The following is a 19,163-nucleotide window of genomic DNA, read 5'->3' as shown; positions in this document are numbered from 1 at the left end:
TCGCCATCTTGGGCTCGGGCTGGGTAATAAATTCTCGCGTACGAGCGCACGCGTGCTCTTTCTTGAGACGCGCCTCGCGAGGGTGTTGTCTGTTCCTCTGTGTCCCCCGGCGCGGTCCTGCAGTCGGCGGTCCCTGCGCGGTGCAGAGCGAGGGTAGGCCCCGCGTTGCTTCTTTGCCAGGCTCCAAGATGGACGGCAGCGGGGACGGGGGAGGCCGCTCTGGGGGAGCACGTGGCGCGCCGCTCGCCTGCTCCCGGGGCTGCTGGGATGGTGGTGGAGTCCGGAGGCCTCCCGCCGCGGTCGGCCAGGTAGGCCCCCGGAGGCGGGGCCGCGGCCGCCCCTGAGCGGCTCCCCGGCGGCCCAGCTTCTTCTTTCCTCGCACAGCCAGGCGGCCCCTGCTCGAGGCCCGCGTCGCCATGGCCGCGGTTCCCGAGTTGCTGCAGCAGCAGGAGGAGGACCGCGGCAAGGTGAGGCCCTCCCCGCCTTCAGGCTCCGGGACGAGAAGCCCCGCCGATCACCTTCGCCTCCATTCGCCTGCCCCTTCCCCAGGACTCCCACGTTTCTAACCCAGATAGTCACCCATACTCTTTCCCCAGGGGTTCCTTGGCGTCTCTTCCCGGGTCCCCACGAGGGGCTCCCCTTCCCTGAGGGCCCCCACCAAGGAGAGGACCAGAGACGCGTGAGCAGGTCCCGGGCGGGATGTCAGCGAGCTCGGCCATTCTGTCTTTAAATACTACAAGTTATTAAACTGGTGACCTCGCGAACGGCGACCGTGAAATCTTAACAGGCAGCAAACTGAACAGGGTTTGGTTTTGGTTGGTTCAGTATTGCCCCGACCCTGAGAAAAACTTGTCTTGTTCGGCCCTGACATTGAGGAAATACCTTCGAGTCAAGTATCTGAAGAATGTTTCTTACTACTCCATAAACACCAAATATGCAGCGGGAGGTCTGTGCATTTATGAAAATTGTCCCCAGGCCACTTTAATTGAGGTCTGGAAGGTAACAAGTCTAAGTCTCCTCTCAGTTTTGCAATACGTAGAGGTTTGTATGAGCCGCAACATTTTATTTAGAATTGTCAATTTAAAGTAATTTTTCCGCCAGGAAAACGGATTAACCCGCCCCCCCCCCCCCCCCCCAGACCAAGATATATACTGCTCTCAATTAAGTGGCTTGATTGTCAAGAGGATCGTGTTTATTGAAATGAAACTTTGTATTTGCTGGGGCAGGGTATTTTATTTAAAAGTTAAAAGAAGTAAATTATCCTTTTTTACCTGCCACACAAAAATCAAAAGTGGAAACCTGATGGTAACGATCCTTTTCTAGGATGTTCTCGAGTTTTCTCCCTAAAATGTAGATATTGGAGAGGAATTTTAGTAGCAACTTTTTTTCCCCTAGTACCTTCTCTCTGATCCATAATCCATTTCTAGAAAGCTATTTTAAAGGACTTGCCTCAAAAATCCCTCCTTATTAAGTACAGTATATTGCAGCTGCGGGCTATCCTGGGGAAGATTATGAGCGATTGTTTCTTTCCTCCTGGTTGAAGTGACTAGACTCTGACCACTTGAGTGGTGAAGAGAATTAAATTATTTTCCCTCTAATTTTTTTAAAAATAAGGAAATATAAACTATTACCTTGACACAGCTCTGTGCTCCCTGCTACTAGTCTTATGTGTTATTTTTAAAAACACGTGGTTTATCAAGTCTTTGTGAGTACAGCACCCAAAAAAGGGAGTCGGGGTGAGAAATGGTAACAGAAAGCCGAATCGTGGGCAAAATATCCAGTTACCATGATACAGCCCTGTAGCCAACTAAAGTATTTTAAATTTTTACTTAAAATACTTAAATTCTAAAACTTTCTGATTTGCTTTGGTTTGTAATTTCTCTCCATAAGGGTGGGGGTTCAGGAATTCAGCCAATCCGTGGGATTATAGGGAAGGAATATAATTGATTATTGAAGATTTTGAGTGGTGGAAAAGTGATTCCCCCCCCCCGGTTAAGCAAAACTGAAGGGAGAGTATTGGGGTGTGTCTGGTACCCTAACACTTCCATTTTGTGACATTGATTAGTTGGGGTTTCTTCCACCAAAAAAGTTCACAGATTCAGGGGAAGAGTTGCTTGGTTTGGGAAGGTTATATTTTCATCTTTAAATTTAGAAAAATCATTTACCAAACATAGCCTCATTTTAAAGCTTGTCCTGGGCTAACACCATTAGACCCCTCATTTTATGGTATCTTGTATGGTGTTAGGGTGTTACTGCTGCTGTAGCCACCCCTCACAATCCCCCGAGTTCTTGGGTGCCTGGGGGGAATTAGATATACAGAGCCTTGTTCCCTTAAGAATAAGTCATCTTGCACCTTTTATGTTCCTACCCACAGCGTTAGTGTGCATCCTGAGTTTTTTCCTGAGGAAAGACATGTTCCTAGGAGTCTAGCAAACCTTTGACAAATCAAGTGATTTGTTAACATTGATGTGGGTGTTTGGCTCCTAACTGGAAAACATACAGTCAATTGTGAATTGACTACAGTTAGTCGATGAGCCTGTAGAAAGGAAAAGCTATGCAGGGAGGCTGAAGCCTGTCTTGGAATGGATAGGTCCTTACTCTGCTTTCTGGTGCTATTTTTAACTGGGACTCTCCTTCCACAGTTAGAAAACTTGGCCTTAACTTCACTGGTTGGTTACGTGGGCATAACAGAGATGGTGTCTATCTTAGACCTAGTCACTTTTTTTTTAAGGTACCTGTGGTCGGGCGTTGAACCTGGGACCTCTTGTGGGAAGCTGATGCTCAACCAAGCCACACCAGCTCCCCTGAGTCTTTTTGTTTTGCTTGTTTTTTGTTTTTTGTTTTTAATGGAGGCATTTCCCATGTGGGAAGCAGGCCCACAACTGCTTGAGCTCTTGTCATTAGTATTTAACGCTGCTGTTCTAGTCTACAGATACGGAAGCTGCTTGTAGGGGCACTTTACTCAGCCAGCTAACATGGAGAAAGTGTCCTGTAATTTTAGTTTAGTATAGGAACAATCTTGAATTCTTACCCATAACTGCAGCAAGTCCCTATTTGCCAGTTTTTATGGACTGAAATTTGCTAAACTTACAATGGCTTTGATTTCTTTTTTGCTCCGGAAATAAGACTTATCAAAGCGGCCCAAGCTTTAGTTCTAGATCAGTAACCTGCACACAGTGTCTTCAGTTCCCCTTTAGTGAATACTGAGTTCATCATGGCCTCACTTTTTTTGGCTATAGGAAGAAATGGCTAAAAGGTGCTGTTGTAGGGTTTTCTCGTTTTAACTTGCTTCTGAGGACAAAATACTAATTTGGTGAGACCTAATAAGTGACTAAAACCAGAGTTTCTCAACCTGAGCATTATTGACATTTTGGGCCCAGTAATTCTTTACCATAGTTTACTGTCTTGTGTATAGGTTATTTTGCAGTATCCCTGGCCTCTACCTGCCAAATGACAGTAACAAATATCTCTAGATTGTGTCAGATGTCCCTCTGGGGGATGAAATTGCCCGTTTGAGAGCCATTGCTATAAATTGACTTTCCAAAATGGTGGGGTTAGGTTGTGTTACAGAGGCTAATCTGTAATGTGCCAGTTAATAGAAAGTTTTTTGTATCTGGGCTTGATAGTGCTTTCCTTAAGGAGACAGCATGCTGTATAAAACTTAAGCATGGCTAAATATCTTTGGTACCATTAAACATATTACTGTCTTCTCTGTGCCTTCTTCAGCAAAATAACTTCAGGTGCAAAGGAGACATTCTGTAGATTAGGACGCTGAATGCCTCAGAGCAGTGCTGAGAAGCCTACAGGGGAAGCTTGCTAGCGAGTAGATAGGGAAACAGCCTTATTTAAGGGCCCTAATTATTTTGGACTTTCAGAGCTGAATTTTCTGTTTGAAACTGTATTTAGGAATTGGAAAGTGGCTTATTTCCTGTTTTGGTGTGAAATTCTGCCTGCCTCAACATGAGTGGTAGTTGTGCCCGTGGTTCTAAGTGTGTAGTCTGTAAAGGAAGGTATTTATTTTCTCATTAGCCATTAAGAGACATCATTCTTAAGGACATAGGTGCAAACTATGAATACTTAAGAGGGTTAAGTTACAGTTTGAGGTATACATGCTGTATTAGGAATGAGATTTGTATTTTTTTTAGAAATTTACTCCTTTGCTCGAAGCTCTTATCCACTTCTTTTTACAAATTTGGCATAGTTCACTTTTTCACGCACTGCTATGTAGTCTGGAGAGTATGCTTTTCAATAATTAACTTAGGTTAACCCGTGTATCTTCTGTCTGGTGACTTGTTTATTTCTGAAGAACACACCAAAGCCTTCATTCCAGTTAGCGTGTATGTGGTCATGAGTAAAAACACCAGTGTCTCCAGCTACACAGCTTTCACTTGATTTTTCAAGAAGAGCAGTACAAAGCTTGGGCATTGTGCTCTTATAGATACCAGGTAGGTAGCTGATAGGTGATGGAAGGAGATACTGGAATGTTCACGTATGAATGATCTGGGAATTTGCCACACAAAGCAAAAAAAATCCAACTCGTGTTGCTGAATTGTCTTTTGGTGGTGAAAGTGAATTTTTTAAAAATTCTCAAACCCAGACAGTGAATGTCCTAAAGCACCTCTCATCCACGTGAGTAATATGTAACATGTTCGGTGTTAGTGTAGCAGAGGGCTTACCAGCGTGCACTGTGACTGCACCTGGGAACTTCTGGGAGGGAGCCTTAATGGGGTTAGGGAGTAGGTGAAGGACTAGCTCTGAATAAAGGAAACTCTACATTTCACTTGTTGCATGTGTTTCCTCTGTGGCATTAGCTAGTCCACTCTCAAGTTAACTGGAATTTCTAGACTAGGAGGGTCTTTTTGGTTCCACATTGGGACTCACGCACTGGCTTGGATTGCAGCCTTGTGAAATGATGATTCAGTTTATCCATTCGCTGAGTGTGCTGCTCTGACCTTCTTCCAAGCCTCCGTTCCTGTTCTGGGAATTTGGGGCTGTGTAGCTTCTAAATGCCTTGCAGTCTTGTGGTGTTCTACCGCTGACAGCTTGTGTGTTGGGGGTCTACTGGCAAGAATGGTTGGTGTCAGCAGGGGTGAGTCCCTCTGGGTCCCACCCCACCAAGATGAGTGGTAGAAATCTGATCACTTGCTGCAGCCTTTTAACTTTCTCCTAAGCTTGTGATTAAATATCATAGCAGTTTGTTAGTAGACAGTTCAGAAGTCCTTAGTTCTGCTTTTTCCTTGAGGGTACTACTGAGGGTATGATATTAGGAGGAGGAAGGGAAAGAGGAGCTAGAGAATGAGTTTGGATTATCTTCATAATAGAGTTACAACATAAATAATTCAGAGTACCATCTAAAGCATAGTACTTTAGTATCTAAAGAGGGTTTGGGAAAAGGGGTGGTGGTATTAGAATTGTACAGAGGGCTTTTGTGAGTTGAAATAGTTAAGGAGAAACATGTTTCTTAAGTGTATGTTATGTCTTTACTATGTTCAGAAATAGTAAAGTGTAGGCTTCTTCTGTTTTGGCTCCACACTTAATATTTCATGGATGACTTGTCAAAATGGCCCCCTCCCTAGTTAGGAGCTTCATTTCCACATGCAGGGAGTGTTGCTGGCCAGCAGCCTGAGCAGTATTCTGGACGCCCTAAGATGAGGGGGTGGAGGTTTGTGAAGGGGAAAGTTTATGAGGCATGTCACCCACTCCTTTATAGTCTGAGCCGTAAGATTTAGCAAGTACTGTGACATGGGGCTATAGGGTGTTGGTTTTGTTGACTAAGCATAGGGACTGCTGAGCTTTTAAATCACTTGGTACTTCTGGAGTTACTATACAAATGCTGACCTAGAGCTTTCTTTTGAATGCTGAATTTGCCCAGCATCAGGAGGAAGGAAGCTTTAATCAGAAATATGCCAGAGCTAGAGTCACAGTTCTGATAACTGTGTCCCTGACCTTAATTCTTTGTTTGCAGAGATCTCATAAATAGATATGTGAAAATTAAGCCAAATAAGGAAATAGCTCATAAAAGTCATCAAGAATTTAGGTTGAGATGTCAGGGACCATTGTTGTGTTTATAATCTTATTAATGTAATAAGAAAGTTGGTTATAATTTGTGGGAGGTTTTTCTTGTGTCAGCTTGCACGAAGTCAATCTCGTGGAAGGAAGCTGTGGATTTTTAGTGAATATACTTAGTCTTTTTATACCTGGTTGGAACCGGTTTTCCTGATTTCAGAGGTTGAATTCATCATTCCTTGGGCCTGAACTTTTATTTTAAGAACCCAAGGGAAGCTTAGAGGAATCCCTCAGTGTTTCTCTTTATTTTATAAAATCCTCACATTAGAATTAGGGGTGGGGACATGAGATGCTTACTCCACAGTCTCATGTCTGTATCAGGCCTTAAGGTTGCCCACCAGCTAATCTGCCTCAAGAATTAAGGGCTTAGACTTTTTGCCTGAAATTCAGCAGGAAAACCGTTTGGTCTAACAGCTCAGTTCTTAGAGGTGTTGCTACTGTTCTTCAAAAAATACTCTAAAACCAGGAAGCAGGTGTGGCCCAGTGGTTGAGCACCTGCTTCCCATGTACGAGGTCCCAGGTTAAATCCCCAGTACCTCCTAAAAACAGTTTTTACAGGCGAAAATGGAGATGAGTAGTTTTTCTCCCCCCTGAATTTCCAGCTCAAAATAAATTACTTCGGTTTCCATGGCAGTACTGAAACTTGTCCATTGTGTCTAACTCCAGTGAGATTCTGCTAAATAAGTCCTTTGTTTTATAATCTCTAATATCTAGGTTTCTGAACTGTTTGAAACAGTCCCTGAATAAGTTCACAAATTGCATTTTTCTCATTTCTCCACCCATAATCCCATGTTCAATAACTGTCGTTGCCCTACTCCCCAACATTTCCCAGTCCCTAACTTCTTTAAGCTGTGTATTTGATCTGGTTAATGCCTCTTAAGTGTTCCTTGTGCTTTGGCATTCATTAAGAGGTTCATGATTTCATTCTAATTGAAGACCTTTAAAAAAAATATACAGCTCTTCCAAGTAATGAATTGGATAATTGGATGAATGTGTTTCTCATATAGACACACAGTATGTAATATAAATGACCTTAGAATCATACAGTTGCTTTGTTCAGATTACAGGAATATTTTAATCTGTAGTAAATATATTTGAAGAACAGGTTTCCCATCAGTTTTTCAAATATACTTAAAAGATGCCTCTCAACAGTAACTTTATAAACTGTACTTTAATATCCCCCACCCCCATTTTTGGAAGGATTTTTTTTTTTTTTTACGACTAAATTGCATTTGAGATTAATACCAAAAAATGTATTTCAGCTGAGATCTGTGTCTGTGGACCTGAATGTTGATCCCTCACTTCAGATTGACATACCTGATGCACTCAGTGAGAGAGATAAGGTCAAATTTACAGTGCACACCAAGGTAAGTGACAGAAAGACTCAATTAAACAGTAGGTTGCATCCTCCAGTAGCAGGCTGGTGTGGAGAGATTCCCTGAACTGAGATGGTTGCTATTCGTGTCCAGGAAGTGCTCCTGCTATTAAAGTGAGAAACCTGTGCCTTCCTCTTGCTGCTTGTAGTAAGCTTTGGATAAATGCTGTTGCTCCACCCTGTTCTCTGCTCCAGGAGGAAGCACACCAGGCAGTGACACAGGAGACAAATATCAGCTTTTTTTTTGGCCTTCATTTTTTAATTTGCATCCAAGGAAACTATCTGATGCTTACTTTTCTGTCTTTACTAATTTCTTACATTCTATTTTTTAGTCTGTCTCCACTCTGCCTACTTCTTGAGTTCAAAAGATTTTCCCTCCAGACTTTTAATTTGACAAAAGCAATAAGCTCAGTCTGGAAAATGTGGAAAATACTAACTTAACGCCACAGAATCAGTCTTTTAAGATTTTCAGCCTTTTCTCTACTTCCATACTAGTTAAATATATTGAATGCTTGTCTTAGGTAAGGCATTCTTCTAAGGGGTTATGTGAATTTAATTTCCTTTTCATAACCTTATGAGGGTGAGAAAAATGGGTAAAGGGTTTAAACTAATTTAGCTCTTGTGGGAGGATTTGAATCCAGTGTTTACATGCCATCTGTAAGGTCCTTTCACACATTTTTCTTTTAATGCCTTGGTGGCTTTATTAGCATACCTCAGCTATTTTGGTGGCAGCATAAAGACTTTGAAAAACAGAACTAGGATTTTGGTTTGTTTAATTTCCTGGAACTTTACTAGTAAGATTCTTGCCTCTTTAATCTGACATTTATTGCAAGCTTCAGAAAGGTCTTTTTTTGGAGACCAGATTGAATCTTGGTTGTGAGGTTCTTAGTGGTGGGGAGATCATGTGTTGTAGCTTTCTTTTCTGGATCTCACTGTGATGTTGTATTATACAGAATTTTCCCACAGTGCAGCTCAGGAAACCCAAACCATTTTATCTAAAGTTAACCACTCCCTCTTTTCTTTACAGACCACACTATCTGCATTTCAGAACCCAGAGTTTTCTGTTACGAGGCAACATGAAGACTTTGTGTGGCTACATGACACTCTTATTGAAACAACAGACTATGCAGGGCTTATTGTAAGTCCATTTTAGAAAATCATAGGATTTAAATCACCTATCTTTGGTTTGGTTTTTTTCTAGTCTTTTGGGCATCAAGCAGAATTGATTTCTATGGAAACTTAAGTATTGGTGATGATAGTACACAATAGATTTCTCTAGTGGTGTAGCTATACTTGGAATAAGAGAGAGAGCCGTCTCTGCTTAACTCTTGCAAATTAATTATTGGATGCAGGAACAGAGACTTAGCTGTTTTTATTTATTTTTTTTAAGGAGGTACCAAGGATTGAATCCAAGACCTCTGTACATAGGAAACAAGTCTGTAGACTTTGTTTTCTTGGAGGTACTTTGTTGGTAGCATCAATTATACTAGGTTTAAACCAACATTGAAGCAAGATAAAAACTCTTGTGTCCTACCATTTGGCTGTGAATATGCTGAAGAAGTGCTTGTATTCCACGGGAGTGCCCAATTAGGGGAAGACACATCTTTTAAATGACCAGAATGAAGAAGGTTAAGAGGAATAGGCATTGCCAGGCCAAGAGTGCTCATGGGTTCCCTGCCTCTCCTGCAGATTCCTCCTGCTCCCATAAAACCTGACTTTGATGGCCCTCGAGAGAAGATGCAAAAACTGGGAGAGGGTGAAGGGTCTATGACCAAAGAAGAGTTTGCCAAGATGAAGCAAGAACTGGAAGCGTAAGTGTATTTTCTCCATGGACCATATTTTCTGAGAAGTAGAGACTGGTGGAGATATGTACAGAAATAAGCAGAAGAACCTGACGAGTGGTTTTTCAAAGTATAGCTGTTGAGTTGACTGCCTTCTCAAAACTGCATTTTGCCCAAAATGAGATATGGTCTTTGCACTTGGAACGTTGATTGCCCAGACAGATTGTTTTCCCCTATAATAGATCAACTTGTTTGGGAATGCCGATCTGGCACAGTAAATAAACCTTTGTGTCTATACATTTTTCAGATTGCAGATATGTACAAAGCTTTCTTCTCCTGAAGTTTGGTTACTAGAAATGTAGGAGAAACTAGATTGCAATGAATGCTGTTATGAAGAAACATTCTGAATAACCACATTGATGTTTTCCTAGTTTGAAAAAGTCCAGGAAGAATAGGTTTTCTGGTTGTAATTTAACTGTTTCAATCATGGGTTCTTTATTGCTTGTGTCATAGTTGGAGGTTTATATTTTAGGGCACTGAAAAATTTGTGCTAGGTATACTTCAACTACTGTTTCTTCAATCTCTAGGAAAAAGCTAAATCACCTACTAAATACCACTTAAATATCTGAAAGGTTAGAAGAAAAATATTGTATATCTTGTCTTAAATCTTGTACTAGATAATACATTTTGAAAGTTTCTTTTGAAAGCACTACTTCCCTCTGGTGCCCATTTCAGCAACTCTCTTCTCCCTGCCCCAAGCCCATGCTGTCTAAGGGCAGTGCTCACAAAGCTCCAGTGCTGAATTGTTCAGCACATGCTGAGACCAGCTCTGGGGAGAAAGCAGCTGACCCCAGGGGACCAAATTCTGGCTATTTCAGGAAGATTAAAGTGATCTTTACTGTATGCTTCCTTACAAATCAATTCTTAGTAGTACTCATGTCCATTAATTAATGGGTTTTGGTGGAAAATGCCTACTGGGCTCATGCTCTGTGGCTGCTAAATAAAAGCAGCAATTGCATGTATGTTTGGGGTTTCTTGGATTTGACCCATCAAATACAATTATAATACTTTCCCCTTCAGTGTTCATTCTACAGGTTCCGAATGGCAATCGCCTTAGTACCTGGATATATTAACCCACAATGCCTTTTTTTTTTAAAGATTTTAAAATTTTATTTATTTCTCTCCCCTTTCCTGCCCCAGTTGTCTATTCTCTCTGTCCATTTGCTGTGTGTTCTTCTGTATCCACTTCTCTTCTTGTCAGCGGCACCAGGAATTTGTGTCTCTCTTTGTTGCATCATCTTGCTGTGTCAGCTCTCCACGTGTGCGGCGCCACTCCTGGGCAGGCTGAACTTTCTTTCGTGCTGGGCAGCTCTCCTTACGGGGTGCACTCCTTGTGTGTGGAGCTCCCCTACGCGGGGGACACCCCTGTGTGGCAGGGCACTCCTTGCGCGCATCAGCACTGCACATGGGCCAGCTCTATGATGGTCAAGGAGGGCCCGGGGTTTGAACCATGGACCTCCTGTTTAGTAGGCGGACGCTCTAACTGTTGAGCCAAGTCCTCTTCCCACAATGTCTTTTTTGTTCAGTTCCAGTATTTTATTTAGTGGCACAAATAGGACAGTAAAAGTAGCTAACTGGAAACAGTATTGATAAGGTAGCTGAGAGGTGCTAGCTCAATGTCATGCCTATGTCTTTTCAGGGAATATCTTGCTGTCTTTAAGAAGACTGTATCCTCCCATGAGGTCTTTCTTCAGCGACTTTCTTCTCATCCTGTTCTCAGTAAAGATCGCAACTTTCATGTTTTCCTGGAATATGATCAGGATGTAAGACATTCTCATTCCATTTCTATGATCCAGTTAAAATTTAGGCTATAAATAAAATATGTTCTTTATAAAACTTTCTAAACTATTCTAAGTTTCTTACCCAATACAATGGAACCCTTGTAGTAGATGTGCTGCCTTCCATAGATCCATTGTTATAAGTGATTTTTAAAAACTGTTTAAAACAAAGAATATTGACCTTTTGCCTTTTTCTCCTGAGACTGGGATTCTCTGTTTCAGATGATTAGAAAAACTCAAATTGTTCTGCATTTATTTTCTTTTTGGCCACATTTTTTCTTAAAATGACACTTTTATTTTTTACATGTTCTGTTTCTTGTTATTTAATGTTTGAGACAACAAGCCTAACATAGAAACTTCCTCAGTGTCTTCTGACCCATGAAGCTTATTAAAGAAAGTAGGATAGTCAAATCTTTAAAATAGAATTTTCAGTAGGTCTACTGGCAATTTAAAAGCCATTCAGACTTAGTGGGTAGGTTTTTTTAAGAAAAGTCTCTCTTTTAAGTTAAAATTTCAGAATGAGGTACCTTGTGTTCAGGTTTAGCCATTATATTTGTGAACCTAGAAAAATATGTACTATAAATTATCCTTTTGGAATTCTCTTCCCTCAGCTAAGTGTTAGGCGGAAAAATACCAAAGAGATGTTTGGTGGCTTTTTCAAAAGTGTGGTGAAAAGTGCCGATGAAGTCCTTTTTTCCGGAGTTAAGGTAAGTGGCTTTTACCTGTTTGTGGAAAATTCTTTTATTTCTTTGGAAGAGATTTTTGTGACACTAATGGTATTAATTTATTGGAAATTAAATTTTCTTCATATTTTTTTATTACTTTCATCCATGTATTATTTCACTTTCACACGTATTTTCCCAAAATATCTTGCTCTCCTTAGAGAGGCAATAGGAACTTCTCCACCTAAGTCTAAATTAATTTTGCCTATTTTTAAATTACTTTATAATGTGGTTATTAGAAAACTTTTAAGTGGTGGTATACATGTGGCTCTCACAATTTATTTCTATTGGACAGTGCTGTTCTAAAAAATTAAAAGTCAAACTAATACCATAAGTCTCATGACCACTTTTTTTTTATATTAACTCTCTGGTGTCTGGCTTTGCCTCTTGAGCTTGAGAGGAATTCAGGATACATGTGCTGAGAGGGCATTGTTGGAAATCCGGGAACTCTAGGAAACTTTGATCTACTTTAGTTGAATATAGTACTTTAGTTCATTTATATAAACAGCGCCATGGATGTGGGCTGTATCTCCTTGGTGCTACGGTGTAAGGTGTTTAGGTCTCCTTTATCTCTACATCTTGGGATTGTGGCCATACCAATGCTTACCTCATGCTGCCAAATCCACCCGTCTCCCTACCCCCGCCAAACTGGCTCACATACACACCGGTCCAAGGCTAGCGGCAGTGCTGCACCAGGCAGAGCCACTGTTGTAGCAGTGGAATTGCTGAATCTTAGAGGGGATATCAGAACTTTACTGGACTTTGCCACATTGCTCTTCAGAATGGTTTTCTCTGTTGACAAATTATTTTTCTTCCTCTTTAGGAGGTGGATGACTTCTTTGAGCAAGAGAAGAATTTCCTTATTAACTATTATAATAAGATCAAGGACTCATGTGCAAAAGCTGACAAAATGACCAGATCTCATAAAAGTAAATATCCTTCACCTACCTGCTACTTAAAGCTTTACTCATGTGCCCAGCTGGGTTCATATAAAAAGGGCTGGCCTTGTTTCTGCAGGTGTTGCAGATGACTATATCCACACTGCTGCCTGCTTGCATAGCCTGGCTTTAGAAGAGCCCACAGTCATCAAAAAGTAAGTTTTTATTGGAAAAACATTTTCCCTAGAACCGTAATCAGATAAGACTACTACTGGGATGTGTAATTAAAAAATTACAAGATCTTTAAAAAATTAAAAGAATGAGCTGTGATTTTGTTCTAGATTACAAGCTTATCGTGTGCAAACATCTCTATCATGCACATCTTGCATCCCCTCTGTATATGACACTCTTAATTGTGTAAAAGGACTTGGCAGGTTCCTTTGCAGTTAAACAGTTGTGGTATCTGCCAGAGCATTCACTTCCATCAAACTTAAGTGTGTTCATTTCTGGTGATATTTTGTCGTGGAGTGAAGTTTCCCCCGGCAAAGGTTGCTTGCCATTTTGCCTGTCAGTCACCCAGAATCTTGGAGTGATTGGACTATGGTAGTCCTAAGGAAAACTCTGGAAGTAGAGCTTTGACCTCAGTCTGATCTGGTTATTTCTAGTGTGAGACAAGACATTTCACTTACCATCTGGGCGTGGTTAACAGGAGACATTATCTCCGATTTGAGAATAAAAGTCAGTCCAGTGGCAGAGCCAAGATAGAATAGTAGCATTTGTGACACCGTGGTGTTTCATTGGGACCGACCTTGGTTAATGCAGCTAAGTGAAAGTTTACCTTTGCTCTGTAATCTTAAAGGAGTAAAAGGCAGAACTTCACTGAGTATTGATGAAGCATGCATTTGTAGATTTAAGACCTTAAACTAAAATGATGTATATATATTTTAGGTACCTGTTGAAGGTTGCTGAGCTATTCGAAAAACTTAGGGTAAGGATTTTTACATTTCTTTGTAGTACATATTATTATAGTCTAGTATACTGCTTTGACTGGGTTTTTTTTCTTCTTTTAAATAGAAATTAGAGAGTCGAGTCTCATCAGATGAAGATTTAAAGCTGACAGAGCTTCTCCGATACTACATGCTCAACATTGAGGCTGCCAAGGTGAGATGAGAATTTCTTTAAATCCTCAGAAGACCTTGCTGCTACCTGGAGGGTTAATGTGGTATGAGAAGACAGCTATTACAGGATCATAGATTATAACAGGTTATTGGGTAAGAAAAACATTCCCCAAGGGCTAGTTCTGAGGCAGGAAAAGTTTTGGGCTTTTGTTTTTATTAAATCATTATGACACTTGCAGCTTTCTGCGAGCCATAGAACATGACTTGTCACCAAATCTTGCCTTTTTATATTAGAATTGACGTGCATTTTCCACATCTTTCCCTATAAAAAATATACTATAAAGCAATAACATAATGAATCCTGTGGTGGAAGATGGACTGTGGTTAACAACAAATATGAGAACATTCTCTCGTGAACTGTAACAAGTATATAATACTAGTACAGGATGTTAATAAATGGGTGGGTTGGGGAAAAATACACCAAATGTAAGGGATTGGCCATAGTTTGTAATGTTTTGACAATGCGCTTTCATAGTTTAGCAATTGTTTTACAACAGTGCAAGGTGTGGTAATGTATATGAACCCTGTATGATGAACTTTAATACTGTACTTATACTGTAAGTTCACAGTGTATACTATACATTTACTGTTTATGGATGTTCATATATGAATGAAACTTTACTTTTAAAAAGTTAAAAAATATATATACTAAAGCAGACAATGTAAAATTGTTTGATTCTGTTACCTTTCCAGGCTATGTGTAGTAAGGGGAAATATCAAAAAGTAGAAATTCAGTGTTTCCATTACTTTAATTTTAGGGGGGAAGGGGGTGGGGCTATTTAGATATTCAGTGCATCCGTTGGTTTCTGGAGATTTTTCAAAGTAGATTAATTGACTGTGTCTGATGCTATTCTCAGGATCTCCTATACAGACGTACCAAAGCCCTCACTGACTATGAAAATTCTAACAAAGCTTTGGATAAGGCCCGGTTAAAAAGCAGAGATGTCAAGTTGGCTGAGGCACACCAGCAGGAGTGCTGCCAAAAGTTTGAACAACTTTCTGAATCTGCAAAAGAAGGTAAAGCAGGGACAGTCTACTTTTTATTTGGAAATAATTTCAAGCTTTCAGAGCATCAGGGTACACAAATGATGCACAGAATCTCCACAAGTACTTTACCTAACTGCTTACCTTGGGGCATGCCTTCAGGACAGTCATGCCAACTTAAAAGCAATTCCAGGGACAACATCTTTGCTCATCTTACCCCTTCTCTACTCAAACACTGGAATTAGCCATTTCTCCAAAGAGCGCTAGTTCCTTTTACTAGGGAAGAGTAACCAGTGTCTGGGTGTGCTTTTTTTTTTTAAAATGATGATTACAAAGGAAAGAACACACTTCAGAAATCCTTGCTGAATTGAAATCTTAGGTTATTATCTAGGCCAGAATTTAGTGGCTCTGACGGTTTTAGAGGAGATGAAAGAAAACCACAAAGCCTAAAATGATGCCAGTTTAGATCTGTCTTTATTAGCTGAGTTTTTTCCCCATGTCTTTTGATTATAACCTCCTGATTAAGAATGTGGATCTTAGCGTATTCTGCTTAGGAGTATGATATTCTTTAGTGCCGAGATGGATAGATCTAAAACTGTATTTCAGGTTAAAAGTTGTGGCTGAGCTCTGACTGGTCGGTAGGACACATGACAAATAATGCTGTGGGTAGGCACCACAGAGACAGGGTGGTGAGGTGGGGTGCTGGCCTGTGTGAAGGCATAGACCAGGGGAGTTGAGCTGGATGCAACATTGTATGTTAGGTAGGCAGCCAGGCAGGTTTGGGGGGGGGGGGGGAGGGGCGGGGTTGAAGTGGAGGGAAACTCAGGAAGCAGACATGGATCTACAGGAATGTATGTTACCTATAGCACCAGCCACGTGTGGCCATGGAACAATTGAAATGTGTTTAGATGCTGGGCTTATACAGTACAAAAAAAAAGTGTAAAATATTAGTTTTGGTAATATATTTTATTTAACTCAGGATGTCTAAGATATTGTCATTTTTGTGTGCTGAGTATAAAAAATGTTTAATGTGGCTGCTCACGTTTTTTGTTTTTTTTTTCATTTAAAAGTTTTATTGAAGTATAGTATTCATACATGAACATACATAAACAATACATGTATAGTGAAAGTTGTGAACTTCCACAACAAACATGTATAACATTGTACAGGGCTCTAATGCATTACCCAACCACTGGTACCTTGAATTGCTGTGAAACATTTAAAACATTATGAAAGAGCATCCTTAAAGCGTAACTACTCACTGTAGTCTGTATCTTATATTTGGTGTGTTTTGCAAATTAAGTACACCAAATATTTTATGTAATTTTATGTAAAATTTGCATGGAGACTTCTTTACCCTACTTTGTGACTTTTTTATATTTATAACTTAAAATTTTTCATACTCAAATATGCTAATAATCTTTATCTTTCAGCCTGTCTTCATGCTTAGAAAATAGTCCATGAAGGTATTCTGTATTTTTTTAAATAATTTTTTTTATCTATTTTTAACACATACTTTTTAAAAAAAGCTTTATTGAAATATATCATTCATACGTGAACATACATAAATAATAAATGTATAGTAAAATTTGTGAACTTACAAAGAAAACATGCATATCATACTGGGCTCCCATATGACACCCCACCACCAACACCTTGCATTGTTGCGAAACATCGGTTGCTCACAAGCCTTTATTAACTTTGTATAGGCAACGAGCCAGGAGGGTGAGCCTGCTCTTGGGTCTTTGAGCACCAGTTAGAGCTACAGAAGGTTGTTTTGTGTGTGTGTGTATGTGTTTTTGTTTGCTTGTTTTTAATAACCAGAGGAGTGTTAGCTAAAGCTGGAATGTGGAGCTTAATTAGTTGATAAAAGGAATTAGAGGGTCTTGGTTTACCCAAATTTCAAACAGGTTGTTCCGAATTCTGGTGATGACCAAAGGAAAGGAAGAGATAGGTGTGAAGGTGGTATGTCCTCACAGAAAAGGCAACTGAAAATATGGGTAGTGGTTTTCACCCCTTTTCCAAGTTTAGCAAATATAGATGATCCATTTAAAAACAATCCATAAAAACCCAAAAGGGCATTGGTGCAATTACATCTGAGTGAAGATAAAAATCGAAATTCTTGATGAATTCCTCTTTTTCTTGTAGAACTGATAAATTTCAAACGGAAAAGAGTGGCAGCATTTAGAAAGAATCTAATTGAAATGTCGGAACTGGAAATAAAGCATGCTAGGGTAAGTGTTTATTCTTCAAGTTAATCCAGCAACTCAAGTTCTCTATTTTTCAGATTATTTCCTAATACACTGTAGTACTATCATCAGGCAGAGGAGTTTTTCCCTTGAGTTTATTCCCCTGTGGTACTTAGTATATGGGAGCCACTTGTTGAACTTTGAAGTACTGCTTTTCTGTAGAGCTTTAATTCCTTTTTGGTTTTGGAAAAGAAGGAAAACTTCTGTATATTAAACTTCCTGTATATTAAACTGTTAATATATCTAATATCTGTAGCTTAATTTCAGCAGGACAAAAAAATATACAGCAATGGTTCCTTTTTTTAAATTTAGAAGCAATTTTATTGAGATATGAAGCAATGGTTCTTAATGCTGGGTGCACCTTGAAATCTGCTAGAGAGCTTAAAATATTTTTTGGTGACCAGAGCCATTAAATCAAAATTCCTGGGAGTGATTCCCCCAGGGATCTAGGTTAAGGCTTCCTGAGTAGAGCATCAGGAAGTCAGGGAGGCCCCTCCCTGCACTGTGGAGGGCCACAGAGGGGGCCCTTGGAAGCCATGCCTTTGCTCACTGAGGACAAAACCTGACATGGGTTAACGCAGGAAGACTTCTTAACACGTGTATTTTGGGCCATTTATTTTGACAACATAGGTGTGTGTTTATTCACCTGCTTCTTGATTATGTCTAAATCCTGTCATGAATGACCATTTTAAGCAACTTTTTATCTAGTCTTTCAAGGCCTTCAACTTTATAGGAGGAACTCATATTATTCATTAAGTTAAGAAGTTAAGAAGCAGAACTGGTATTGCATCTGGGAGCAGACAAATGGTGGGAGTAGATGAGAGTTTTGAGCCTCTCCTAAGACCCTTGTAGAGGGAGAGGAACTCTCAAAGTGTTGATTGGGATTAATGAAAAGGACCAAACCCATTTTTGGCTGGCTTGGAATTTTTGTGAAAAACTAAGCCATTGGATCTGGGTTCGGTTTGTACAGATATATAGGAAGCCTTAGATTCCGGAGTGATTTACTGGTCTACCTCTTGCTTTTCTTCCAGAACAATGTCTCCCTTTTGCAAAGCTGCATTGACTTATTCAAGAACAACTGATCTGCCTTTATTCTGAATGAAGTAAAGAGAGTGAATGTGAAAGCCAGCATCACTTGCACTTAATCATTAGCCACAGAAGATTTTGGTTTTGGCTTTAGTTTAAAATAATGTGATTAAATATTTTGATTTCTCAAAAATCTTAACACTTAACCATGTTGGTTTAAAACTATTTTTATTGCATGTTACTTGGACATAACTAATCTTTACACATTTAATACCTCACATTGGGCAGGATCTAAATACTGGGTTCTCCTGTAATTAGTTATTAAGAAAGAGTACAGGAAACATGTGCCTTCTGAAAACAGGAAATTGCCTGGCACAGTTTGTTTCACTAATCCATCTGTCCCTGTGTCCACAGACTGAATATTTTAGGGTAGGGTCCAGTTAGAAAAAAGTATTCAGCCTGTTACAGGTAACAGACATTCCATTCCTTAGTCAGGCAGTTTTTTTCTCCCTGTTAATCTCATAGTGCTTTAGTCACCTGAAGTGTTTGTACTATTAAAGCAGGAACATCTCATTTGTCTTTATACACCTTTTGCAGCTCCATTTTTGTAGTTGGGATTTAAATATTTTGAGGGGAGAGAAGCATCTAAAGGTAGAGAAACAATATGGACTATTTGAAACAGTCAGATCTACATTCAGAACTGTGAGCTCCTCCCTCACTGGGAGCAGGGGATATATTGTATTTGGACTTTTTTACAAAGTGTAAAATAAAGTAATGACTCGTGCTACTTTCTGGAGTGTTTTTGTGGAAAGTGGGCCCCGTGTACATCCCAAGGCCACCGGTGCTCTGAGCCTGGGCTCTGGTGGGAGCATCAATCTCGGCCAGGCCCTCCTGGGCCACAGTCCCCAGGCAGGTTGTCTGCCCAGAGCCCTGTGTGCCTCGGACATCATATTTACAGCTTAAAGACTACAGGCCCGTTTTTCAGAAGGTCCCTAAACCTGGGTTCGCCTGTGTGCTAGTGGTTTGAGTCACATTTGCATATTTGACAGGCTTTACATCTCTGCAT

General features: G+C 40.2%; 1 protein-coding gene and 1 non-coding gene across 2 annotated transcripts; both read left to right on the top strand.

The window, feature by feature from the left end:
* Positions 1 to 4: 4 nt before the first annotated feature.
* Positions 5 to 18,884, top strand: SNX5 (sorting nexin 5). The gene is made up of 14 exons (XM_058287604.1): positions 5 to 153; positions 385 to 467; positions 7,329 to 7,433; positions 8,469 to 8,579; positions 9,131 to 9,252; positions 10,922 to 11,045; positions 11,672 to 11,767; positions 12,606 to 12,711; positions 12,800 to 12,875; positions 13,609 to 13,648; positions 13,735 to 13,821; positions 14,696 to 14,855; positions 16,971 to 17,056; positions 18,103 to 18,884. The coding sequence occupies exons 2-14, from the start codon at positions 417 to 419 to the stop codon at positions 18,151 to 18,153; spliced, it is 1,215 nt and encodes a 404-aa protein (XP_058143587.1). The 5' UTR covers positions 5 to 153; positions 385 to 416; the 3' UTR covers positions 18,154 to 18,884.
* Positions 4,905 to 5,142, top strand: LOC111758879 (small nucleolar RNA SNORD17). Its single transcript, XR_002793015.2, has one exon. It is a non-coding gene; the product is annotated as a small nucleolar RNA SNORD17 (small nucleolar RNA).
* Positions 18,885 to 19,163: the final 279 nt, after the last annotated feature.

The sequence above is a fragment of the Dasypus novemcinctus genome, chromosome 24 (assembly GCF_030445035.2).
Source record: "Dasypus novemcinctus isolate mDasNov1 chromosome 24, mDasNov1.1.hap2, whole genome shotgun sequence".
In the NCBI taxonomy this organism is placed as follows: domain Eukaryota; kingdom Metazoa; phylum Chordata; class Mammalia; order Cingulata; family Dasypodidae; genus Dasypus; species Dasypus novemcinctus.
Note: the sequence above shows the minus strand (reverse complement) of the source record. Positions and strands in the feature narration are given on the sequence as shown.

Coding starts and splice junctions, on each gene's coding strand:
- SNX5 (XM_058287604.1), top strand. CDS start 417: ATGGCCGCGGTTCCCGAGTTGCTGCAGCAGCAGGAGGAGGACCGCGGC. Junction 11,046..11,671: donor TCCTGGAATATGATCAGGAT/GTAAGACATTCT, acceptor CTCTTCCCTCAG/CTAAGTGTTAGGCGGAAAAA. Junction 13,822..14,695: donor TCAACATTGAGGCTGCCAAG/GTGAGATGAGAA, acceptor TGCTATTCTCAG/GATCTCCTATACAGACGTAC.